At 44.4% G+C, this 26,900-nt stretch overlaps 2 protein-coding genes across 4 annotated transcripts in view; one reads left to right on the forward strand and one right to left on the reverse strand.

Moving 5' to 3' along the window:
- Window positions 1-4,233, forward strand: part of PEPD (peptidase D) — a 143,727-nt gene extending 139,494 nt beyond the window's left edge. The window contains exon 15 of the mRNA XM_068955612.1: window positions 3,527-4,233. Coding sequence (XP_068811713.1) covers window positions 3,527-3,676 — 150 coding nt within the window. The 3' untranslated portion in view covers window positions 3,677-4,233. The remainder of the gene's footprint in view (window positions 1-3,526) is intronic.
- A 3,751-nt stretch (window positions 4,234-7,984) lies between these two features.
- Window positions 7,985-15,702, reverse strand: CEBPG (CCAAT enhancer binding protein gamma). 3 transcript variants are annotated; one of them, XM_068955617.1, is made up of 2 exons: window positions 15,539-15,702; window positions 7,985-14,317 (listed from the first exon to the last, which is right to left on the reverse strand). In XM_068955617.1, exon 2 carries the CDS (start codon window positions 10,041-10,043, stop codon window positions 9,591-9,593), a length of 453 nt encoding a protein of 150 aa, XP_068811718.1. In that variant the 5' UTR covers window positions 10,044-14,317; window positions 15,539-15,702; the 3' UTR covers window positions 7,985-9,590. The 3 variants fall into 3 exon arrangements, with proteins under 3 accessions (XP_068811718.1, XP_068811717.1, XP_068811719.1); XM_068955616.1 differs by having other exon boundaries at window positions 7,985-10,153; window positions 15,539-15,693; XM_068955618.1 differs by lacking the exon at window positions 15,539-15,702 and having other exon boundaries at window positions 7,985-10,153; window positions 11,290-15,208.
- Window positions 15,703-26,900: the final 11,198 nt, after the last annotated feature.

The raw sequence follows: 26,900 nt of genomic DNA on the forward strand, positions 1-26,900 counted from the left end.
CTGCTTAATTGGCCAACACTGTTTCTCGACTCTCAAAAGCCTTTTATATATATCATCATCCAAAATAAATGAATGAGCGCTACAACCCCCTTCTCTTGGAAGATAACACGAGAGGCCCTGGGGAGCATGACTGTGTTAGTAAGTCAGGACAAAGTGCGAGGCTGTAGATATAGCTGACAAAAGCCTTGGTATTTAACTCCTGTGCTGCCCTGGGCTGTGCCCACACGGCGCTGCTCTGGGACAGAGTTGGGTCCACTGAGTGAGGCCACATGACGGGCTGTTGCTGGTATTAGGCAGTTGTGCAATCAGATCTATCCAAATAGATCATGCCACTGCCCTTGATAAGAAAAAGGCATTTTAGGGACAGTGCTGACATTCCTGGCCACTTTGGTGTTGCAGGAGCGCTTCTGAAAAATGCCGTTTTGTGCAGAAAAAGCGAAGCCTGCCCGAGGGTGTAGTGGAGAGCCCCTGAAAGGCGCTTGCATGGCCAGAGGCCTCGCACCTCCCTTTGCTGTTGCTGTAAGCTGTGCCTGATTCCAGCCCCCTTGGTGGAGCCCTGAAACGAGCAGTGTTGAACAAGGAGCCTGAAACCAGGGACAGCGCTGAGAGCGAGTTTCGTAACAACTGTCCCCCACCGGGAATGGCAGTCCTGCGTCAGCGAGCCTTGCCAGTCAGATGCAGCATCTTTTGTCCATTTGGACAGCAGACAAGACCAAATGCTGGGCTCTCCTATAGGGAAGGTTTTGCAGGTCCTCTGAAGAGTCTCCTCATTGCCGGTGCGTTTGAGCTCGGTGTGAAGCCTGGAGAGCGTGCATAAAAAGGGCAAATGCAACGCTTCTCCCCACTCCTTGAAAACCGGTGTTCCTTTGCACTTGTGTAACTGTTAAGCAGCGGGAGCGTATGCGCTAGAAGTGGCAACTCTTTCTTCTGCGTGATGGCAACACACATTTCGGCTTAGGTTACTGCAGGCAACAGCATGGTCAGATTCTGGAGAAAGCTGTCCCAAGAGCAGTCAGTGAGGTCCCATGGGAGCATCAGGTCCGGGTGCCTCCAGTCGCATCCCGTGGACCGTGTGGAGCTGCTGACGAAGAGCTTGCTGGTGGTGCAGTGCCGGCTCCCCTCTTGCCATGGCAGCCCCCTGCCCGAGAGGCAGCTAGCAAGGCTTGCGTTCTCCTGCACGGTCTCCTAACAGCCCCTCTCCTGTATGATCTGTGGCTGCGTGTAGCACTGTGAGCTCAGGGGCCTCCCCAGCCCTCCTCAGCTTGGTAACTCCCAATTTCCTGGCCTAGACAGTTCCAGCACCAGCTGAGCTTTCTGCAGTCCAGGTCTACTGCCACCTCTTCTGCCAGAATCTCCCTTCCCGGACTCCTTCTCCAGCCCCCATCTCTCTTCATCCCTTTTTCTCGTTGCAGAATTGTCTATTCCCAGGCTCTAGCTAGTCCCAAATCGACCTTTGCAGCCCCATTACTCTTCAGTCCCGGCTCACCTCGCTGTGTCTTCCTTCCCACATCTCCTTTTGTCACTCTAGCTCCATTTTCCAGCTCTATCCTAATTTCCTCTTGTGGCCAGTTCCACTTTCTTTCCTTTCCACTGGGCACCGTATGAGCAGACACCTTGCCCCACGTGCTCTTCCCTCTCCCCGCTGGCCTGGCTCTCCTTTGCTCTGCTTCCAGGGCAGTCGCACTCCTCAAATAGCACCGAAGTGCTGGTGAGAGCATGAGACGCTGAACTGGAGCACAGGAGTAATTTTCTTTTTTTTTTTTTTTTTTGGGGGGGGGGGGTGGGGGAGCTAATCTTTCTCTCTAAGCAGCTGAATGGTTGTGGCTGAAATTCCTCTATAGCAGGTACGGCAGTGAATTTCAGCTCAAATAGGTGACGCTTTGCAAAGCTAGAAATACTTGGGAGGAGATCCTTTCCATAGGAAGAGTGCACTAGCGTTTGTACTTCGCACACCAAAGCTGTGCCCAGCTCTGTGTTCGCTGCTGTGCTGGCTGGTGGGACGCTTTGGCTTTTACCACGTCACTGGATCTGCCCCATGGGTTCCTGGGGCAGATCCCCCTGGGCACGACCTGGGCACGACCCCCCTGGTGCCGGTGGGTTTTCGGCAGGGCCGGGTCCAGCCCGGTGTGCTGTGCTCAGGTCTGAGACCGGTGATGCTCTTCCAGTGCAACAGTGGGGAATCCTTGCCTTATTATTCATTCAGCTGCCACATTCAAAGCAATGAATGAAAAAAACCCACCCTGTAAAAGTCATTCGAGCGCCCAGACTGGTTCACCCCGTGTTGCCCATGTCCCCTCGGCAGCAACGCGTGGGCCTTTCACAGGATATACTGAGTGCAAGGAGACCTGCAGCTTTCAAATTTACAGCTGTCCAAATCAAATGTGTGAACTCCGTGGAGTATGTTTAATTCTGCTTTATAATACACTTAACTTGATACCAAGTAGAAGAAATAATCTGGCAACGACATCATTAAACAGTTTAATAAGGACTGGATGACTCATTTTGTTTGAACAAATGGATTATTTTGCAATCAGACGTACAAATGTTAACCAGCTTTATTTTTAGCTGAAAATGTCAAGAGGTCAGAAACAATTAAAGCAACTGTAAGATGGGAGTCCCCAGAGTTTGTGTTCTCTTGGATTTACACCTTACTAAAATTGCTTTTATTGCAGCTTAGTGACTTACTAACATTTTTCTGATAAGATAATGGGAAATGACTGTGTAGGCATATTTACTGGTAAGAAGAGATTAAAGTCAAACAGAAATGGAACATACTTTTCATTTTAACAGAACAAGAGCTGGTAAAACTGAGAGGAATCTGCTTTTCTCTTGCATGACTGAAAACGTAGCGATTGTATTTTAAAAGGAACGTCCGACCTGCCCGGGACTTTCTCATCAGCTCTACGTTCTGTGTTTGGAGTATGTCCACTACAAGCTTTTTCATGTTACAGTTCCTCCTCTGAGAGTTAATTGTATTTAGAGGAGAGAGAAATGTGATTTTTAAGCGCAAAGCCTGCAGCTCAGCAACAGGACTGCTTTGAGTACAGGCGCTTCGGGCGTCAGCGAGACACCGGCCCTGCGGCCCGACCTGGCCCTAGCAAGCTGTGCCCTAGCGAGGCTGGCGGCAAATCCAGGGGAAAACGTTTCTTTGGCTGCTGCTGCCGTCAGAGGGCTGAGGTTTACTGGACCGCAGGAATCACGCAGCGCGACCTCGGCAACGGAGCAGCTCCCTCTGCCCGTCCGGGTGCACCCAAAGCGTCGCGCGGGGTGCGAGGCGCCCGCGGGGACGCGTGGTCACCCTGGTGCTGTGTCCTGCGCAGGTGGCAGGAGCTCTCTGCCCAGGGAGGAGCGATGCCGCGGGGGCTGCACCGGCGGGCGCTTCCGGCGCTTGCAGCACGCCGTGCTGCCTGGTGTCGTACGCGCCGCGCGCCTTGAAACGCGCCTTGTCCTCCCGCTGCGATGGCTTCCGACCGCGCTCCCCACCGCCGGCCAGGGCGTAGCGGTAACTGCGTGTTCTCTGTGGCAGGTCCGAATCGAGGATGACATTGCGGTGACGGCCACTGGAATGGAGCTGCTGACGTGCGTCCCGCGCACCGTTGAAGAAATAGAGGCTTTCATGGCAGAGGGCCAGAGCAGTGCCAAGTCATTTGACTGCTCATCCAGCCAAAAGCAGTAAACGTCAGGAGGGTACTCGCTGTCTCACGCTAATCAGTCATCGTTCTGATTTAACGTTGCAGCATATAAAATAAAGCGCATCCACTTCTTAACAGCAAGAGAAGCAGGCAGGCTGTTAGCTGGCATGATTCATTCACCAAAAATGAAGGTAGAAGGCTTCGGCACTGGATATCCAGGTAACTCAAACGTTGCTACTTGCAATCAGCAGTTTACATTATGAAGTGCCAGCTAAATAACCCTGCTGCATTATATCAGCAGGGCTTATGCTGCTTCCAAATCTCAGAATCTCAGCTCAGAAGTATCTTTCTTCCAATAAAATCTAAATTTTGCTGATAAGGACTCTTTAAAATACCAAATGGATTATCTGAATGCTGTCAACAATTGTAACAATCTAAGAAGTCCTTTTTTTAAACTTCAGCACAAATATTACAAAAAAGAAAGTAAAAATCTCAGCTGTTCTCAGTGGACGTCATGACACATATCTTTCTCACAGATCTTATTTCAGTGTTGATGGAGTAAGCAGAATCAGATTTTTATTAAAATTTATCCTTGGCATCATTTCTGCCCACAACTTGTGTTCGTTATGTTCTCCTGCCCCCTATTCCTGCTTCTTTATCTGACCTTTCTACCAATTCATGCTCTGGAAACTTTGACCCTTCATTAGCCAGATTTTTCTGCTCGGGTAGTGGGTGTGCTGATCCTTCATGCACAGCCCAGGGCCTATTAGATTTGCGCATCTACTTGTCCCTTAAAAATGTAGGTTACTGTGGCGTTCAGGAGAGCCATAAAAATGGCAAGAAGAGAGTATCTTTGGTACAGGGCTCAGGGTCATGCAGCGGGATATGCTCTGCAGAATGATAGAGTTCTTTTTAACTGTCCAGTGTTAGCAGGTTCAGAATGAAATAAAGTACATTTTTATTTAGATACACCACAACCATATTAATAATGATTGCAGAATGATTTTCCATTCATGCAAGAATCAAATTACTTAGAGAAGCCTTTCTTTATTGTATTTACTGTAAGTGTTCATCAGCCGGCAGGAGAATAAATACATTTCTTGCATCATAAAATAGTCCTAGTTGCTGTAACTACATCAAAATAATTGTGCTTACTTTGTGAACGCATCACAACTCCGTTCAGTCTTCAGGCGCCTTTGCGGAGTTTGTGTGCGTGTGCCATGCTGCGTAGTCCGGCAGATGCACCTTCCTGCCGAAGGCTGCCTCTGCCCTGTCGCAGGCTGAGTCACGGCGGTGCGTTAGGGCCTTTCTGCACCTGATCACCAGCCGTACAAGGATTATCCCTGCCCGAAGGGATCTGCTGACTTCATCCGCTCAGCAGCTTTGCTGTGTTCTGGTGCTGGCGCCCTGTGAGCTCGGAGGGGCTCTGGCAGCTTGCAGACTCCTGCGGTGGTCCTCACCTGGGCCGGCCTCGTTTGGGATCTGAAACAATGCCTTTCAGAACGGTTAAGGGGGTCGCTCTGTGCGGATTGCTCATTGGGTTGGCCTGTGTGACAAGAACATGCGCTTTATTGTGCTTTATTTCTAACTGCTAAGTGACCCACTGCCAAATAGGAAACTTTGCATGTTGGAGACTGAAGAAATGACATTGTGAAATAATCCAGGGGACTTCACTCCTCGTGTTTGAGGTCACTTTATTAAAAAAATGAATCTTTTTTTTTTTTAAGGTTACTCAACCGTGGTTTGCAAGAGGTAAGTAAGGGAAGTCTTGATTAATAAGGGGAAGGGGGGTTGAGGGGAGGATGTGAGATGAGCAGGTTTTATCTGCAACTGTGCTAACGCTTCCTTTGGTGGTGGTGGCTGAAGGGCTTGTACCTCTGACCTGTAGTACTTGGGCAAAAGGCATCAGGCCTTGCTTTGGTAACTTTGCAGATATATGAACACAGAAACCTCTTGGCACTGCTCCAGACTCATCTCCCTCCTAAAACTCTGGAGATTTATTCAGTGCAAGACTGTGCTCATGGCCTCAGCCTCGTTCCCTCTGAGTCCAAGTATGTTGGTGTAGCACGCTCTGAACACACCCGTGGGATCGTGCACTGCTTTGGGCACTCTGAAACCTGCAGTTGCTTTGGTTCAATAGCTGTTACTATTTTAAAGTAACACTTCACAGATTTTCAAAAAAAAAAAAAAAAACAGAGTTTTGGAATTGTTTCAACTGAGCTATAACCCAGGTCTGGTTAATGGGCCTTTCCCTGCCTGTGATTAATCTTGGCAAATATTGGTCTCTACTGCTGCAAAACAGGTCGAGCAATTTGGCAGTCTGCAGGAGGCAGAACTGGTTCTGCTTCGACATGTACCAGCGAACACAACCTGCAAGGAGCACTGGAGGGAAAAAGCACGCGCTCACGTAACGAGCTTCTCTTTGGTTATGCTTGCCTGAGAAGTGGATGTGTTTCAGCCTGGGCTGGTACACTGTCTCCGATTTTTCCTTCATATCCAGGCCAGTGACTATAAAATTCATCCTTCCTTCCAGAGCTCTGTTCTATAATTATGATAATTTTTATCCACTTAAGCAAAAAGTGAATTAGATGGGGGTTTTTTTCTAAATTAGCAGGTGTAGGGCAGGCAGCAGGAAAGCATGCCTTTAAAAAAAGGCAAAATGATACTTAATATGCTTAAAATGTATTAGTGCATGTGTGTGGGGAGACAGGCTATGACAAACTTTTTCTGGCTTCATTAGGGGTTTATTAGGCTGTTAGCTATCATGGTTTCCCAAATGCCTTTTCTGCCTACTGCAAACAAACTCAAATAGTGTTGCACCAAAATAACAGAAAGCGTGTATTATGTTGAGCAAGGCTGTGTATTTAAAAAGGTCCACACCGCTTCTGAACCGATATATTTAAATTGCTTCAGCTCCCTAGGTTTGGATGCGCTCTGGATTTATCTGCCGTGCAAATTATGCTGCTGCAGCTATACTGATATAATTAAAGTGGTAGAGCCTCCTAGTGCTCATGGAAGTTATAGAGTAGACACGTTCTTTTATTGGTACAGTAAGAGAATGGGAATAAGATTTACTAGTGAAACGCACCGTGCTATATGTCTGGCTGGCTGTGATAGGCTCTGTATTCTGTCAGACGGCGGTTGCTACGAAGAAAACTGTGTCAAAAGGAAAATCCTAGCTTTTACAGGCCTACAGTGAGATTTTTTATGTAGGTGCATTACTCCATCCTTTGCTTAGGAAGAAGTTACTTCATTATAAAGGTGCTCCAGTGCCTTTACAGCGGAGGGGTAAGGCTGAGGCATTTTGCAGCCACGCAGTCTGGGTGCTGCAGCCTGCGGCAAGCGGAGGGGAAGCCTCTCCTCTGCCTTTGATCTGTGGGGGGCTGAGACAGAGCGATTCTGCCAGAAGGCTGGAGGGGCTTTAAACTAATAGATTCATGCCTGTCTTGCCACCCACATCCCACCAAGGGGAGATTTTAAATAAGTTGGTATAGTCTTGGGTCAGTAGGCTCACATATTGAAAGTGATGTGCTGCACACAACCTGTCTGTACCCTTCCCTAGGCAAGCAACGCAAGCGCATGGATGGACTGCAAAGCCAGAAAAGTGACTGTGCAAACAAATGACCTCTCATAATGCAGTGATTTTGTTTTTTAACAAGAGGAAATTGGAATCAATGCTGTCAGGAGTAACAGCTGGAAAACTTAGCCCTCCAGGAGCATCAGGAATTCCTGCATTTCCATCAGAAAGACTTTTACTCCCACTCGAGATACAATAAATCATTACTCTAGAGATAGCTCACTTTCACCAAAATCAGAAAAAGATACCACAGAGATTTGGAGCCTCTGTCCTGGTTATCAGGAGATAATCCCACATTAACCTCTCAAGCCAGTGACACGACAAGAGCTGTATAGCCCCAATTCACAGAGGAAATAAGCAGGGGTAAGCCTAGCTCCTGCCTTTCATACCAATGTTGGTGCACAATGAACAAATGAGAGGTTTTTCAGGTCATTTTTTCTCTTTGGCAGTTTTTTTTTTCTCCTATCATAACCTTTGCAGTGGAATATCCTTTCAGGAGAGGTAGGTGCAGGTCTTAAATTACGTACGTACGTACGTACGTACGTGTGTGTGTGTGTGTGTGTCTGTCTGTCTGTCTGTCTGTCTCTGTCTGAGAAATTGGGACTTCAGCCCAAGCTGTACTAAGTTTCTGACTCTCTTTCCACTGAGTACAAACCTGAGTGCAAGACAGGAATGGAGACAGTCTCACTGCTTTCTCAAAGAAGATACCTACTTGAGGTAGACACTTCTGCCTTTGAGGGAAAGGGAAAAAGGACAGGCAAAAATAAGGCCAGCATTAGAGGCAAAATGTTTTTTATTAGCTTCTGATAGTTCAACCCTGCCTACTTAAGCTGCAGCTAGAACCGAAAAACATATCTTCATAAAAAGACTAGCATAATCCAAAACAGTCCGTAAAAGTCTTCCACATGTAATTACCTTTGTATTTAAATTTTTAATCTCAAAATGAACTTTTGGAGGCTTTATTTGCTAACAGCATCTTCACAGAGCTATTATCCAAGTTCTTTTCCTAAGTACAGATACAATGCAAACAAGCATCCTACAAAATAATCTATGGAAAAAGGTAGTGTGGGAGGGAAATTAAGACAGCGTAATAATCCACTAGCCAGCCACACAGGTTAAATGTAACACAACCATACTATCAGTGAAATAGTTTTAAATGAAAATAAATTAAGGTTACATCAAACTTCCTGCTTTACTTTTATTGTTTAAATCCTCAATATAGTACATACCACTGCATTATGGATCATGGCAAAGGCTTATCACCAGCATTTTAAAATTGCTATAGAAAAAATTCTGTGAAAATAAGACAAGACTGAGGATATTCCTTCACACAACTCTACGATGGCTACAGAAGTTCTGCTGAATCAGTTGTTCAGACCAGGGCCGTTTATTTTTAAAATCACTTTGGATTTCTGTAAGATCTTTGTTGCAAATCTGAACAGCCACGAAAATGGAAATGAATGAAAATGAGCAGTGATCCATATATTCTGACTGAGCAGAGCTGCGTTTCCCCTTTCATCGCTTAGCCAAGCTGCACACGTTTTGTTCTCCCTGATACCTGCACCTTGGCCATTCTGCAGAGCAGTTTTTTGGTAGCATTTTGACATTTTCTGAAAACCAAAATCAAGTTCTCTTAAGGCCCCAGAGTGACTATGTGAACAATGTTAACCTATGAACACAGGCTTGAAAGACTTTCTCCATGTGCTACTTTACCCCTCCTCATACATGATGCTTCAGAATAGCATTTGCAATTTTGGAAGCCAACTGCCTGTATATGTCGTCATAGTATATTGCTATTTTTCTAGAAAACATTAGTAAGCATCCCAGCTCACTATTACTACACCCTCCCCATTAACTACAACTGGATAAGAAGGACCTAAATGGTGCTTTACAGGACTTGCTCTACAGATTTAAAGTAGTCCACCAAGGAGGAAAGTAAACTCCCTCTATGGCCTTTGCAGGTTTGTAATATGTAATGGAAAAAACAAAAGGCTTAAATACATTAAAAGGTATTTAAAAGACATTTCTTTCAATTATCAGTCACTGATACTACAGTGAACCATCCTGCTGGACTCCCCTCATTATGCAAAACATAAGAAGGTAAGTGAACATTTCTGTGGAAATGCTATTTTCCTAATACTAAGCTCTTTGTTGACTGTGAATTTAGATCATCTGCAATTATTAGCCAAACCATTTAGAGAACAAAAATATTTAACACTTTAAAACAAGTACTCTAAAATTATGTTTTAGTTGTATCAAATCTTCAGTGTTAAACCTAAAAAGATCTCCACAAAATAATGGTTAAAAGAACAGTTTTTGCTCAGTTACTGCATGGGCAGCACAGACAAGCTGTACCTCTGGAGTTCGTTTCACAACAGTGCCTACTGTCCGTTATTTTCTGGATTTGTTGTGGTGGTTTCAGTGCCAACAGGTTGCACGTTGTCTGCAAGATTGTGTGCGTGCTCAAGGAACAAGTCTTTCAGTACACTCAGCTCCTTGGTCAGGAGCTTAATTTTTGCCTCTAAACGTTCGTTTTCTTCTTTGAGCTGGTTGACCCTCTGCAGCGTGTCTTGGGCTTTTTGCTTGCTTTTTAACCGGCTCTTTTTCACTGCCATGTTGTTTCGCTCTCTGCGCTGGCGATACTCATCACTGTTTCTATCCACCAAGGAATTCTTCTTCCCCTGCTTGCTCGGAGGCACAGCTTTGCCTCCACCGCCGGGACTCACAGGCACCAACTGGGGAACCTGCTGCAAACCACTGGTGTGCGCTTGGCTGTGAATCACGCTTACTCCGTTCGCATCTGTTGCGGTGTTCTGCTGGGATGTCTTGCTCATTTGGACAGGCTCTTCTTTAACACAGCAGAATTTACTAGGAGACTGAAAACTGTTAAGTTGCTAGAACGTGTTTCCAAAAAGTCTTCACATGGATTAAGGACGAGTTCAACCTAGCAGAAAAAAAAATGCTATTAAAGGTGCTGGGTTCAGCACCTTATGTCTGATACATCACTGGCTTTAGCATAAGGTACTGATGGTACAGCTGGCAGTAACACAGCATTACTATGCTGGAAATGTAAAAGTTGCCAACTACTGGGAGGTTTCAGAAGTCTCTGGAACGTATTTGGATTGGAAGGGACTGTTACTGGGTCATCTAGTCAAGCTGTTTGCATTGTTCACTGGATTTACTCAGTTATTCCAAAGCCATCCCTGATGGATGGGTGTCTAGCCTAGTCTTGAAAATCTCCAGTTTCACAACCTCTCTGTCTTGGCAACAGGTTTCACTGTCTCACTTTTCCTCCAGTTATATAATTTTCTTAATTTTTAGACTGAATTTTTCCTTCTGCAGCTTAAACCTATTAACAGCCTGACTCTTGACCAACAGGAATACTTGATCTTTGTCCTCTTCAGACTATTCCTCTGGGTGTATGCACAGACTCGGTCTCTTTGGTCTCTCTTTCTGGAGAATGTGCTCAGACCATCCACCTTTCCTCCTACATCTTACAGCATCTTCCAGTGCTTTTACCTGCTCTCTTCTAAGATTGTTTCACTGGGTTTGGGGTTTTTGAAGATGATGTCCAGACTCATGACAGTGCTTTAAGGTCTCACTAGTACTGAGTGGAAAAACTAATTCATCAAAGCTAATGTAATTAATTGGACAAAAATTTATTTTCCATGTTAAATTTCAAAGTTAATTAATATTTATTCTTTTTGAGCTTATATATTTAACTCATGATATCAAAACATGATGGAGTGGCAGAAAAAGGATTCATATTAGTGCTGCTGCATGCATGCTGTGAAGGCTGTGACAGGTGACATTAAAGGGACCCCTTCAACCACAAATGAGGTAGAATAAGCTAAGCCTGTAACGCTACTGTAGCGAGCAGGCGGGACAGGAAAGTGGGGTTACAGCACCCAGAGAAGCACTACACTGGAAGGAGAAGAGGCCGTTGCCACCTTGGGAACGAACGGAGGGGTCACAGCTGGCTCGCCTACAAGCTACCTTCCCTGCTGTAGCTTTCAGGCTCTCGCCCGGATCAGTCCGCTCAGCGGGCGAACAGGACTGCCGAGCAGGACTCCCTCTCACCTGACTCGCGTTCTCCCGGTGCTGAGGGTCAGCCTGCTCCTGCCCCACTGGCGGTACAGGGAGGGCTCCCCCACAGCTGCTGCCGGGGCACAGCCCTGCCAAGGCTGACGGCTGCTCCCCTTGTCCTCCCTTCTCACGGGATGCGACATCCTAAATGTCTGGGAGATAAGGTTGGGAGAGAAGAGGGGACCAAGCAAGAGGGTTCTCCTTAGCTCCCGAAATGCCTACCTATAGCACCAGTGAAAAGCACTTACAGAAAGGACAAACGAGCGTTGATTGTCTTGTTAGGTTAAAGAAAAGTATCTAACTGGCATTAAATGATCCTAATCTGGAAAGATCCGATTGCATTACAAAGGTGCAGCTCCATGCTCTGTCACACGTGTACATGTTATTTTATGACTTGTATTCCTCAACTTTCTTGACCCTCCTCCCACATGAGAGGCTCTGTCAGGAAAAAAGCAATCAAAGTTAGCGATGGGCAACGCTAATTGCCCAGCATCAGAGGGGTCCACCCGACAGCTTACAGGTTACATCAGTAACACTGCAAGAGATGGATTATTCTAGTCCTGCGCCTAGTTCATGAATCAGTATGGTGAGATGTTTGTAAACAAGCTGCTGTGTGTCACTGGTTATTTTATACTTGGGACTCATCAACCGTACTTGCTTGTTTGTTTTTCTCAGTGGACTGAGTTGCCACTTTATCTTCTGCAGTGTTATCATTAACAAGGTTAAAATTTTACTATGTAGGTCAACTGCAAATTTTCTTTCATAATCTGAATGATGCAGCTGCAGAGCTGCAGTTCAGCAAAATGCACAGAAAAGCCTAGTAAGTTTGGGCTGAATGTTATTCAGAATTAACACTTCTGTCACTGAGAAGTCTTCTCACTGCAACCAAGTGAGAAAGACATGAGTATACCCGCCCCACTCCTAACAAGAAATCTTTTCATTAGGAGTAATATTTCAGGGCAGAAAGAGCCCAGCGAGCCTCTCACCTATACAGCTAAAGCGATATGTGTACTTGCTTAACCCTTGTAGTTAATATTTTCCTAATTTCACCTCTTAAAGAAACTTTTGCAAACCGTGCTTACATCTTAGATTCTGACTGAAGAAGCAATCCAGATCATCAGCTAAATTGAATATACAGCTAACAAGACATCCGTGCACACAAATGCCAGATCTGCAGGACCAGTCATAGCAGCTGCATGTGTGATTGCACGGACATTTTTAAAGTCGGGATGCAACTATTTGCTCTTCTGGCTTTGTCTCAGTTACATTTCTAAATATAGCATTTCTGTAGCCCTCAAATAGTATATAATAGCTCTGTTAGATCATCTCTGGCTATGACAACCAAACTTTTTCACTAATTTTTGGGATGTTTTCAAAGTTGGACAGAAGACTTTCCTATGCCCTCTGTTTCAACAAATTACAGTCCTTGTTAACTTCATCTGGACAGCCCAGTTAGGTAGTATGTGAGAAGTACCATTTTCACTAACTGCTTTTTTGTGCTTCATGAGATACTACAGAGGAAAGGGTGGCTTTTGCACCTGAAGGCACTCCACCCAAAGTTTAACGAGTTTCTTCACATCACCAGGTTCCACGTGTTATTTCTCTCTATGCTATCAAAACCATTTAATATTGCTTAAATATTTAAGATCTCTACCAAATTCCCATAATTCAAAGGAAAAGGATTTGTTCCATTAAACTAAATTTTAATGGAATACTTGAAATAAGTTTAGTTGGGCAGTATGTGGTTCTTAGCAGAGATGATGAACCAAGGCCTCTCACCTCTCAGGTAAACGTTCTGGCCATGAAGCACAGGTTATTCTGGAATAGATCTTCCTCAACTCCTTCCTACTGCAGCAGATCCATCCTGTATTAAATAGCTATTCCTTGAGGGAGACAGGTTCCTGTCTAGCCTGGTGATCGGAACACTTACCTGAGAGAGATGATACCTGGATGCCAGTCCTGCTCCAACTAATATTTGTACAAAGCAAGTAGCCCTAACTGTACTGCCTCCCAGATAACCCAAGAGCAATAACTGGCAATGCTGGAAACTACTCTTTTCCCCTGGGGTTGTTTGCAGGCTGGATCTATATTGCAAGTTTTCAGTTACACGACAGAACAACAGCATGGAAGGATATCCTCGATAACAACAGCTACGCTGGGGCATTCCGGGAATACTGCAAGGAGGTTTAAAGGCTGCAGCTAGGAGACATAAGGAAGAGGTTCTGAGGAAGCTGAGGTAAAGGACACGATAATTGGGGAAGAGCACGAGGAGGCAGCTGGGTCTCAGGTATCCTGCCACAGACACGCAGCTGCTCTTCTCCTCTCCAGGAACAGGTTAGTTTGCTGTGACTGGGCAATAGCCCCAGCATAGCAGGGGGCAGCTCCTTGGAGAGCCGGCTCAAGTTTCCTAGCATCTTGTTCCCATAAAGCAGCTGGTTAGCTTGAGCTCAGTGACAGCCCTAGGCTAGTTCCACCCAGCACATGTTAGCATTTCCAGTGGCCAGTTAAAACTGCTTTCTTCTCTCCTTGGGCCACCAATTGGCCCCCCAGGACACAAGCTGGCCACCCACTACAGCATAAAGCTGGTTTCTCAGAGGTGTCCTCTCAGGAAAATTTCTTACAGTCTGAAAGCGCTCCTCAGGGACTACAGAGACTCCCAAGCAAATCAAGACCTTTATTATCTTTGCTTTTCCAAAAGGGGGTGGGGGGGAGAAAGAAATTTAAACTTCCAAGTTTTTGTTTTGGGAGGGGAAAAAAGATGTTTTAATTTGTTAATTAAACCAGTTTGTTTTTTTTTTTTTTTTACTTAGCAGCAAAAAATATAAAGTGCTTCTCTCTGCTTCTTTTGCGACTCTGTTGACTCTGATCATTAGTCAGGATGACTTTACTGTACAAATTCGATCAGCTGTCTTGTCTATCCAGTGCAAAATCAGTCCAAATCTGAACAGCAATACGTGGCCTCCCTTGTCATTGACTTCAGTAGGAATACCCCAGTAGGATCTGACTCTAAATCCAGATGACCCTGTATAAAGAACAACAGCGTAAAACGCCCGGCGTGCGTTTGCTGAGCAGCGGAAAGGCCCAGCTCTGCACGGCCTCCTGCAACCTCTCGGCTCCCGGGCAAGCTAGCCAGAGCTGACGATAGCTCTCGCCTTCTGGACGGTAGGCGACGCTTCTTCAGAAGAGGGAGCCGAAATCTGTTATGCTGCCATAACAGGCAACGTTGCTTTCCTGTATTTTTCTCCCAACCTCCACTTTTTCCATGTACAAGAGAAATGCACTCCAGCATGTTTAAAAATATTTTGAAAAGCATCTAAAATATGCATGTCAATCACAGTCTAGCAAAACCAATGATGCAAGCCTCGCAAACCGTCTTGGATGCCAGGAGGCAAAACTACAGAGGTGTCAACTCGATTTTGATGAAAAACAATGCAGTTAACTATTTTTAAAGATGAGCTAATTCCTTGCCTCTTAAACTTTTTCAAAACGTACGTTTTTACACTTTCTGAGCAGGTGCTATAACCAGCAGGACATAACCTTGTGTTAAGTTGTCCGACTGACTGGCAAGGTGTTTCCTAGCAGGTGTTGCAACAAAATACTTAAAAGTCAAGGCCTGTGTTTTCTGAAAGCTGCGTATGGGGCTATAAAAGCTCATCTGGGAGCCAGAAAGATATTTTAAAGGTACTGAAAAACTCCCCTGAGGAGCTAAAAGAGAAAAACAGGAGTTGTCAGGAGCGCTGTCTCTTAGGGCAGCGCGAGGCGGGCGCTGAGGCGTTGAGAAACCTGCGCAGCGAACTCGCTGCCCTCTCCAGCAGGCAGAACGACATCAGCGGCGTTTCGGGAAAAAATCCCTGTTCACAGGCCTTTTATCCCTGAACAACGCGAAGCCGTTAACGGCCGCGGCGACTCCGTCCCCACCGGGCGGCGGCCTTCCCTCAGCGCCCCGCCGCCGCCTCAGCGCGGGGCCCCGGCCGCGCCGCCCCCCGCCCCGCCCCGCCCCGCCCCGCCCCGCCGGCGGCCCCGCCCCCTCCTCGCCCCGCCCCGCCCCGCGCGCCGCCGCCGCCGGGGGGAGGGGAAGAGAGGGGAGGGGAGGGGAGGCGGCGAGCGCCGGGCCCGCGCAGCGCGGGGCCGCCCGGCCGTTGCATCATGCGCGGCGGCAGCGCCGCTCCGCGCGCGCCCCCCCCCCGCGGCATCCCCGCGGCCCCCCCCCCTCCCCGCAGCGCGCCCCGCGGCCGGCGCTTACCTGGCCCGGCTGCGGCTCCGGTAGCGGCCGCGGGAGAGGCGGGCGGGCGGGCGGGGAGGGGGCGCGGGCCGGGCCCGAGTCTCTTTCTTTAAAGTGTTGAGTGCGAGCGAGCGGCGATTGCGAAACCCTCCGCGCGCTGCTCCCGCCCCCTCGCCGCCCGCCAATGGGCGGCGAGGGTCCCGCCGGGGCATGATGCAATCCCCGCCCGGATTGGCAGCGGGCGCGGCCAATCAGGCCCCCGTCAACACTCTTAAAGGGAGAGGCCGTGTTTTTCCGTGGGGAGGTCGCGCGCCCCGCGGCGGTGGGCAGGCCCCGGCCCCCAGCGGGCGCCGTGGCCGTGGCCGTGGCCGTCCCTCGGGGAAGGCCCCGGCCGGAGCTGCGCGCCGGTGTCGCCCGTGCCGTCACCCACGCGCGGGCCCGGCGCCCCTGGGCTCCTCCCGAAGCGGCCGCCATGCGAGGCTAGAGCGGCTCTTGGCAACAGGAGTGACGATAAACTCCTAAAATGCCGTGGGTTATGAGTTGCTGCTCAAAAACTTCCCACCCAGGGAAGGGGGCTAGAAACAGGAAGGGGGAGTGCGGTGTCGTGGAGAGATTGCGCACGGCTTATGCTGGCGTATCTTTGCTTCTTCTAAAATATTTTTGTTTATTTCTAGAGAAGGAATTTTTGGGCCTTAAAACTTTTCCAACCGTGTTGGAACTGCCTTAGCGTGTGCGCTGTGACGACAGGCGCCCACGTCTCCGCAGTTGTACGTGCCTGAAGCGTGGTTTAGCGCTTTGCATGGAAAAGGTGTACAGCGGCGCACAGGTGTATGCGTTTGCAGTAGGAAAGCTGTCAACATGCAAGGTAGTCGAGGTTTGAGCAGGCTCAGGTGTGTGGGCATCCAGAAGAACAGTGTGGGAAAAGAGCTTTTGTTTAAGTGCGGAGAGGAAAAGTTTCAATGTGTGCGCCACGCCGGTGCAACGTAGACCTGTCTGTGAAGCATGTGCTACGTCCGCAAAAGAAGAGCGGGAAGAATCAGATTTGTAAGCATAGTTGCAGCGTTCAGTAAAGCAGATGTAATAATTTGTTATTTGCCATTTTTGTGGCCGTCTGACGTTGTGTGGGTTTTATGTTGTTGTTTTCGTAAAGCCTTGAGGAAAATAAACCTCCTTTGCAGAAGAATTTGGGGCAGTTTGTCTGGGCAGTTTTACTCAGCTCGTTACTATGAAGATACTGTTTCCGTGTCAGTCATCAAGTATGTGTTTTAACATCTCTAATTTTTTTTTATTTGTCAGTTGAAACTGCTACGTTTTCTCTGATGGTGACTCATCCACCTATAACTAGAGCAAAGATTCCAGGTAAGCATTAAACATTATCCTCTGTTTATAACAGTTAAGTAAGTGTGTGCTCTTAGAGCGCTTTCCTGGGATTGTAGAGCACTTTATGACCATTCATTAATCTTCCTCAAAGAAAACTGAGGAAAATACAATGTAGACCTACTCATTCTCATAGAGTCTGAAACTTTAAACCTTAAAGCACACACATAAGTAGCTCCAGCACTTGGTTGGCATTGTATCCTGTCACATGAAAACCATCACACAGTGTGCTTAAGAGTTTGTAAGATGAATTCATTTCTTCTCACAGTGTTGCAGTAACAATAGAATATGATGGGAAAAGTCTAAAAAGTAATCACAAAAATACATGGACATCTACTCTTCAGACATGATATGGAAGCATACACCTTACCTGCTTGTTCACAAGTTACTTCAGCCGTGCAGTAGCTCTGGGTTTCAGCATCATAAGCCGACCAGTCCCTGCTGGGGTGGAACCCTTTTCACTCTGGTTCTAGATGGGTTCCCATAGCAACACTACCCACGAGACTGTACTTAATAGTATCTTATTATCTGTAATAGTATCTTATTCTCACCTGTATAATCCAATCTAATCACTCTTTAAAAGGTTCTGTTCCTTAAAAAAAAAAAAAAAAGACATTCAGCATTCTCAAATAACCTACAGAAAATCACAGTTAGAGGCAGAAAAGCAATTGGAAGAAGACAGTGTCTGTGGGAATCAGAAGCAGAAAGTGTAAAGGGAAGAGGAGTCTCTTGGGGTGACTGTCCCTGTTTATTACCCACTATGTATGAGTCACACTACTGATAAATTGGTTTGGGGAGTATTACAGGTAACCAGAGGTTATACACGTTATACTGCAGTGATATTGCACTGCAAAGCTCAGTATGTTCCCTTAACCCTTACAGATACATTTAAGAAGTTCTCTGCAACCTTCCACTTACAGTCTGTGAAAGCTATTTTGTCTCTCTTGAATCACTTTTATTTTGTGTCTGATTCCAGTGTTTCTGCTTGTTCTTCCTGAACTGTTAATTCTTTATCCTAAAATAAAAAAACATACAAACATACTGGACTACAACCTACACTTCAAAAGATTTTTTTTTTTTCCTGTAAGCCTTCAGTTCTTTGCCTCCATTTCTCTCCTGGTTAGTCTTCACTGGACCTTTTACTTCAGACTTGCACATTTCTGTTGATGGTTTACCTTTCACACATGATGTTACTGTATAGTTTTTCTTCTGGTCTAACCTCTGTGCATTTTGAATTCTTCTAGAAGAGAATTCAATCATTTGTTTTCCTGTGATTTGGAACACTGGCAATTAAATGTTTTTAATATAACAGTGAATACTTTTTAATATTTTACAAACAGAAATATATAGGCCCCTTGGGTAAAAAGACACAGTGCCCAGCTGTGATGTAAGGTATACTAATGTATTTGAAGGCAAATATACTAGAAGATGCCAAAACCTTCTGTCTTTCTGTAGAAGTCTTCTAGAAGCTGAAGGGACACAGATCTGTAATTCCCCCCTCCCACCATTTAGTGTTTCAATTTTAATCATCCAAATAGAGCTGTGTCGTAACAGAATATTGAACAAATAATAAGAAAGCAGCAGTGTGCTTCTGTCTGTTCTGACATGGAAGAAAGAGAACAAAAAGAAAAGTTAGCTCACATTTGCTATTGCGAGTCTTGTTTAAAAAGGTTTTCTTAGTAACTGTTACCCCTGCTCTCTCAACGTAGATTTGTTCAAAGCTAGATAGAATTTCTTGAATGTGATCACATTCCTGGTGTTCACCGAGTGGATGGCATTCTTTCAGGGGTATCCCAGAAATAGTCTGTAATAAAGGTTCTCCCTAATCTTAAGATTGTAAAACTGTCGTCTTGTGATAGTTTTTGCACCTTGGTATTACAATAATTATTGCTTGTATTCAGGACTGACCTACACCAAGATCAAAATAATGTTAGAAATCTAGATTTGGTATAGCTGAGGTTATAAAAGCTCCAGAAAGCAAAAGGGCTGCTGAGTTTAATGTATCAATCAGGAATCTGGCTCTGTCAGAAATCTGCATTTCAAAAAATGAGATTCAGAAAGAAAGAAAGGGAAAAAAGCTCTTATCAATACCTCTGTTTTTTCATTTGTTTGAAAAAGCTTACACTTGAAAAGCACAGAATTTCTGAGTAGTTTCTCAGTCAGATTTGGTAGAAACCAAATGGTTTAAATAGTAGAAACTTGTCTATTAATAGATTATTTGTCAGTAACAGCCTTTATGAATAGGTGAAGAGAAAGGAGAGGAAGCATTGCTTAGTGGTGGTCACTATTTCAGGACTGCGTTTCTAGTTCTAGCACTGACTCACTATAGCCTTGGAAAGTTGCAGTGCTTTTGTTCTAGAAAATACTAAGTAAAGAAAGGAACCATTCTATTCTAATAGCAAACATCCATTTTATTGTAACGCTGCCTGGCGTTCGTTTACAGGAAAAAGCCAGTGCCTTTGTTCTTTCTCTCTATGTAGCTAATAATTTTTGCAACAAAGTATTTACAGTTTCTGATTCTCCTACTGCATCTTCCAACTCTATTTGCAGTTATCAAAATATCAAAGTTACCAGAATGTCTAGAGTAAATCGTACTGCTTTATGAAAGAGACTAACTCAGTTACTTGTGCAGAATAAAGGGAATGTTTCCCAGAAGGAGAGGGACCAGCAAGCCAACAGCTGTTTGCTTTGCCCCCACGTCTTCTCTAGCTCTTTTAGCATCAGCTAGCTGCGTAGGTGAAGGAGCCATTTATGCCCATTTTTTTAGGTTTATGTTTTCATATGTTATTTTGGTTGGTAGGCTTGGTTTTTTGTTTTTTGTTTTTTTTTTAACCATTGAACGTGAGAGGTCTCTGTTCACAAAATTTTTGTTGAAGATAAATTTATTTTTGGGTGAAACCCTTACCCAGCCTATGCTTAGCCCTTGTGCTGTCAGGAATTTGTGCTTCACACCAGTCATTTATGAAGCCACACCTCTGCATATTCCCTGATACCAATGCATACTTGTGTTTTGCAAACTGGTACTTTTATCTGAGAAGCATATCACCACAGCAGTGGCCTCTTGAGGGATTTGGAGGTAGAAGGCCACCCCAAGTATCCTTTGTCTTTTTGTGACAATTCTCTGTACGTAAAAATATTGTCACAAAAATATGTACTTTTAAAAATTTCAAATATGTCATTCCCTCTCTTTTAAGTCTTTCAGAGAGCTGCCTAGTAGATAACCGTCATACATTAACTAAATAAAAACTGCCAGGTACCCAGATACTCATTAGTGTTCAGTAGCCCCAAGTCCTTTCAAAGTCAGTGAAGCTGGTGAGGCTTACTATCTTCGACCTCGTATTCAGATGTCTGCATATGGAATTATGAGCCTTGCTGTAGGTATGTGAGTTTGAACAAATTGAGCGTGTCGCTGAAGAACAGTTGATCTGGGAGAAAGCTGTAGGTACGTCACGTTGCCCTGAAGTGTTCAGATTTCTGGAAGAGCATCTAACAAAAAAAGGAGTGCCATGTTCTAACAAGGATTTTACAGTTCTTATCAAGTTATGGTTGTGTGTAGATGTTCTCTGATTTTGCTTTGATACCTAGTGCTCCAGTTAGAATTGGTGTAACCTTTGTTGTGAGTTTCACTGGGGCCTGGCTTGTGCTTTAGCTGAGCTTCTTCAGCAGTTGTACTAAGCTTAATGTAATGTGCGAGTCTTTTCTGATAGCTGAAGAATGTCATGGGGATTTTTAGACAGCCGCTGATCAGTATTGTTTTTTTACTGCCATCTGTATGTAAACTGTTTGGCCAGATGAAGCTGCATAGCTAAAAATGATTAAAAAACAATAGATACACAGCATTTTCCTTTGAATGCATTTATTGTGTGCGTTTATGTGTATATATAAAATCTGGTTCAAAAGAGACTTGTTAGAACTGAACAAGTCTGAGCGAGAATTAATGGCCCACACCTGGGAATAAGAGGTGAATTCTCAAGTATCCAGGTTTAGTAACTGCCACACCTGTCCTATATTCCCAAAAGCATAAATGAGGCCTGCAAGGATTTAGATAGCTTAGCTTCTGAATGCACAGTGCCATGGCTTTTTTCCAAGGCATCATCAGTCACCGCATGAAAATCCCCACCCATAATTACTAGGGCATTATTTGTCACGGGGAATACTCTAATGAGGAATTTTGCCTTATTCATATGATACCAAGGAGAGTAAATAGTTTTAGGGATGAATTTTACCTTGATTTTAAAATGGTTCTTCAGAACAGAAGCCTAAAATAAATACCCTTACAAAAAAGCCGTGAAATTGGAGAGCCATAGCTCTGTTTCTCCTGCACTCCAATGGTGTTGGGAGAATAAGGACCCAAACTTCTTTCTTACCAATGGCTTTATTATTCCTTGCAACCTATATGACCTTTGGGATACCGTAAAAGCTCAATAAACAGCCATTTGAAAAGAAGAAAGAAAACAGAGAGCTTGTCAGGGAGCTGGTGGGGGGATAGTCTCCCTGCTTGTTCACCCTGCTTGTTTTCTGTTCATGGAAATGAATAGCAAATGAGTTACTTAAACCTGTATGATACAAAATGTGTAGGAGGAAAATTCGAGAAAGTGTACTGGCAATTACAGAACGTCTGTCATTGAGCTGCTGCTGCTAATGTCTAGGAGAATTTTGCTCTAGACATCAGTGACAGCAATGCTTCTGTCAGTGAGTACAGTTTGTCTTCTCTCCAGCAGAAAAGAAAGGAAGTGCTTATCTCAACAGTGCCATCCTCTTCCCAGAAAGTTGATTTTCCAAGTTTGGTGAGTTAACTGGCAGAAAGACCTTTAGAGCCTGTAGGAAAAGGTTCTTTTTCTACATCCTGACATCCTGAAAGGGAAGCAAATTCTAAAAGGATGGCAGGGCACAGCTCCCCCTGCTCTTTGCTCTGTGTACCTTCTGACATACTATAGATTCCCAGAAGAACAAAGTGATTACACTTACACTTACAGGCACCTGAATATCTGTGTCATAGTGAAATTACCAGATACAAGCCAGCACTAGGTTTCCATTGAATATAAACCCTGCAACCTATTTTTTTGGTAGAAATAGCCACTTTGGTAACATGTCCCAGTGACAACAGTATCAGCGGAGAAGGGCTCATCTGATTTTCTCTCATCTTGGCAGCAAGTCGATCAGGCAGATCTACTCAGGACAGTCAGGAAAGGCTTTATGCTCTCTCAGTCTCTAGAATACCCTTTGAAGTCATAGGTCTGCACCTCACCTGACTTAAAAACAAACTCAGTATAGGAAGCTGTCCTTCCTCTGAATTGTCCAGCCATCAAGTGGGTTTTCCTGCATTGAGCATGATTTATTTGGTTGAAGAAAGAATTCAGGATCAGCAATGTTACTGTAACATTGATGTCAGTGACTGCTAGGGGAATGGCTTGTCTGCCAAGATATGGCACGAAAAAGACGTAACGTGCAGAGGAAAAGTTGATGCAAACACAAAGTACTTTAAAACAGCCCCGACCAGCTCTCAGACTCCCGGTGGTGCACCTGTGCTGGCACTCAAAGTAATACTAGCAGCGAGCTGGCAGGGACTCGAAGTCGGTCCACTAAAGCACAGTGGCTTCCCTGAAGATTGTTCCTCTGCATACCTGGTATCTGCTGAGCACAGGAGGACTTTACCAAGGCATATACTATTGTAGAAACCTTCAAAAATTCAATAGAGTAAAAGGTACAATCATTTGTCTGAATTTTTGAGGCTCTCCTCCAGGCATTAGGGGCATTGCTTTGAAGTCACCCACAGTCCTAGTGGAAATGTGGTTTGGCAGCTGGAGAAGAGGACTTTGCTTACCAGGATCTGGAATTCTTTGAGGTGTGTTTGTTTATGTGCACCTTTACCTCTTGTCCTCTTTTTCTTCTTCTGTAAAGCTCTTTGGCATTAAGGGACTCCACAGATAAGACAAAACTGAGCTGTGTAATGCACGTACTGGTCTTTTTTTTTACAAAAAAACATGAAGAAAGGATGAGTGCACCCGGGTGTACGTGCGCTCCCAATAGGGATATGCGCGCAGGCAGCCGGTCTCAGCAAACTGCAGCTACGGGAGATTAATTTACTGTTAACAAGCTAATGCGGGACGTTGTGCTACGCTGATGCCATAACAACTGGAAAGCCTTGGGCACAAATGCCAATGCGTTAAGCGCGATTAGATTCGTAACGAAATATTTTATTTGTTTGAACGTTCTCCTAACACAGAGACACTTATTAAGCTCTAGTTTAGGGCATCAGTAGAGAATACTGCAGATATTCTCAAATAGTCCATATGTCTCTGGATTTTGTTAGGTAAGGGATACTCACTGTGGCCATACTTTTAATGGGAGTTCACAGCTCTCAGACACTAGAGCAGTGTTGATATCTGAACTACGGTAAAGTGCTTACATGCTTTTAGTTCCTTTCTGAGTGCTTTTAAACAGACTTCTGGAAAGCTTTTCAGTAGACTTAGAGTTTGATAGGTGCTGCATATACTGCTTCTCCACCACCAGATGGGATTTTGTAGCCCTGGCCAAAACGTAGAGACCCAAGGATTTACTGGTTTTCCAATCCTGCAAGGGGAATTTGACTGAATAGCTCTGAGCCCACTGAAACAAATAGGCCAAGGGGCACCAGAGCAAAGTCTGGTTTCCTGAAGACTTAGTTTTCAATTGATAAGGCATGAGCTCTGCTTGAAGGATGTCACACAGTTTGCATGTTTAGTCTTTTTGCAGGTGGATTCTCTAGTGCCTAATATAAGGCAAATCCACAGGGTGGCTTTTCCCACTGTTGGTGCCTTTATGGGATCTATGTTACCTGTTTGCACAAAACGTGTAAGATTTTAAATACTTCCAGGATCTCTGTTTCTCGGATTTGTTTCAGATCAAATGCCAATGGATGCAATGTTGTTAAAGAAACATTTGGAGAGATGCGTACACGGACACCATGATCACAAAAACTTCATTTCCATAGGAAAGAATGAAAATAGACATGCGTGCGTATTATTATAATCCTAGATTCTTCAGAGTCATATTTCTGGAGTCCTGGCAGAAATGTAAAAGTCGGTATGCTCTTTCTGAATGCACAGATTTTTTTGTTTGTTTACTTTCAAGCTAGAATCAAGGGTGCGCTGCAACAATTTTTGAAGATGGATCTAACTGTATAATCGATTGATTTTTCTTAAGGACAGTGTCATCATCTAGTTTCATCCTGCAAAATACTGTAATGCTCATCTTAGCATAACAGAGACACAAATATATGGGGCTTGATTGTCTTCCATAAAATACAGACCCAAATGTTTGCATATCCAATGGAATTAGCAGCTGAGCTTACACAGATAGGTACAAGAGACAACCATAGTTAGGAGACCCACAGGGTTTTGCCCTTCCGTACAAAAGAAGGGAGCAGGGGCCTCAGGCTGTTATCAGTGACATGCTATGCTGGGTAACCAGTGTTTATTTCATATTTATTCATAAAGGATAAAAATCATTCCCATGTAGTGAGAGGTCTAGACACAACCTAAGATGCAAATGATCTCTTGATGACTTAAGTTAAAAATGAATGATCCATAAGCCCTACACTTAGTTATATAAATACTTCCATCTACTAAGCCTTCCTGAAATGCAGCGGAATATTCATGCTGATTCGGAATAGCTCCTTTTTATGGAAAATACTGACCTGCTATCAACTGTACTTTCTTATCCAGCCTAAATACCAGCTCTGTTGGCTATGGTAACTGTCAGGATTTGTTTCTCTCACTGGGGAGCAAGAGGGTTCTGTGCTGAGTTGCGTTTTTTGTCCTTCTCTTTGGCTGCTGAGTGCAAGATTACGGATAAGCAATATGGATCCTTTCCTATACTATATTTAAAAGATTCATGCTCTCCATGTTGAGGGTTCTGTGACATACAAATTTTTGAATCATCATCTTCCTTTTAAAATCATATATTAAAATTCAGTACTCTAGCACCTAAGTGAAATATGTTTCATGAATTCTTTTTAGCATGGTGCAACTCTTATTATTAAAAATCTGGAACGTGTGTGTGCTTTTAAAGAACATAGAACTTTTTACTAAAATCCAATTTTACTTTGTCATAGTAGACTTCACTTTATGTCCTCCTATTTACTACGAGTATGTCATAAATATTTGTACTGCTCACATTCCCCATTAACTCAATAGACTGTTGGGTTTGGTAAGGAATGTAGGATTTATGGTGATATTAATATATTATGTCTAATTTGTGTAAAATTAACATCTAGTTTAATTGTTTAGAGCTGGAAGAATTATTCAGAGTAAATAATTTAGGCTCCAAAAACTTATGCCCAGTTCCTATCTGTAATCACAGGAGTAGGACAAAAAAATTACACGGTTTTGCAGTATAGGGACCTGATTGCATAGCTGGTGTGTTTTTCACTTAGAAACACAAGTAGTTTACCAAGGGCTTTTTGTTTGGAATTAGAAACCTCTCAGCCCTGGGCTCTTGCTGAATGATTAGTTTTGATTATACTTTGCCCAGCTATTAAGTGTATGAATCAGTTGCTCAAGTAAGTCACATGACATTGTTTCCACTTCCTAGTTGAAGAGCAGTGCCTTTTCAGCATTGCTTCATGAACATTTCAGCATGAAAACTTCTTGCAAGTAAACTAGCACCGCTCTCAGTGGATTTTTGCTTTCTGAAACATTCCTGCAGAACAAAAATTATTTTTATGCTTGCTTCCATAAAACAAATGAAAAAGATGATGGCTTCCGTCAAAATAAGTCCTCTATTTTTATTCGTGTGAATTCTGACAGTATTTATTTGAGGCATTCAGTAGCTCAGCTGTCAGCTGCCTTTAAAAACTAAGCCAGGTGAATGATTTGCTTCAAGCATCATAATTTGAGGTAGTCGGTACTGTTTTACTATAAGACTTTGAGATATCTTTGTTACCTCCCTACTTTAGTGTCTAAATTTTTAAGAAACTGGTAATCCATTCAGGAGATCTACTGATCATCAGACTCACCTAGTTTGTGGTTAACTCTTATTGCACTTAAAACAAGTCTTTATCTTATTTTACCTAAAGCACAAAATTCCAGTTTGAACAGAAAAATGTAAGTACAAAGGTCTTACAGGACTCATGCAGTGGCGAGTAATCTCTCCTTATTTTTATTAACAGGACTGCAATGCTGAACGTTACTGTGTGTAACCCCTCTGGGAAGACTTAAAAGGCAAAATAGGTGTTATCTCTGCAGCTGGGAGTGCCAGATCCTTTTGCTGGAAGTTTTCCAGTGACCTTTGGAGTCCCTGCAGGGAGTGAAGGGCCCTATCTCACGTCACCCGCCAGTGGTTCCACAAGAGTCGATGCTGTCCCATCAGCCTGTCAGTCTGGCAGTGAAATCACTCTGCCACAGGGTCCATATGCTGCTGACGGGAATTTCAGCACAGTATTCCAGCCTGTAAGTGTAAGCTGCTTCTGAAGTCTCATCTTTGTGCAGCGGTTATTCTGAGTAGAGTCAGGAGAAATTCTGGTCCCAGGAGTATCACTATTATTGGCTTGAAACTGATAAGAAAACTGCAATCGTCTTCAAGCCAAGATTGCCTCTGACTTGCTTCCTTCCTCTGTGTTTTTGTTGTTTCCCATGTACCGGCTGTTTCTTTGATCAGCAGTTAGAAGTCGTTTGTGACGTTCCCTGCTAACTCTAAGAACTTTCCAAAGCTTTCTTGTGACTCCCTTCCCTCTCCCTGCCTTTGACGTTTTTTGTTACATTTAGTAGGCCAACTCCTGCTTAGATTACTCATGCCAGTAATCCCTGGGCTGGCAGTGGGATAATTAGAGAAAGCTGAATTTAGCTCAGCAGCAAGGTCAAACTTTCAGATACAAGACAGCAACCACGGTGAGCAATGAAGCTGCTCTCTATTTGTATAGGTTCAGTACTTTACAAAACCTGACTTTTTAAAATATGAGCCAAATGGAGCCCCAAACCTTTCTGCCATTGAAATTGAACTTTTTGTGACACTAAGTTGACAGGTT

This window comes from Struthio camelus, chromosome 10 (assembly GCF_040807025.1).
Source record: "Struthio camelus isolate bStrCam1 chromosome 10, bStrCam1.hap1, whole genome shotgun sequence".
Classification (NCBI taxonomy): domain Eukaryota; kingdom Metazoa; phylum Chordata; class Aves; order Struthioniformes; family Struthionidae; genus Struthio; species Struthio camelus.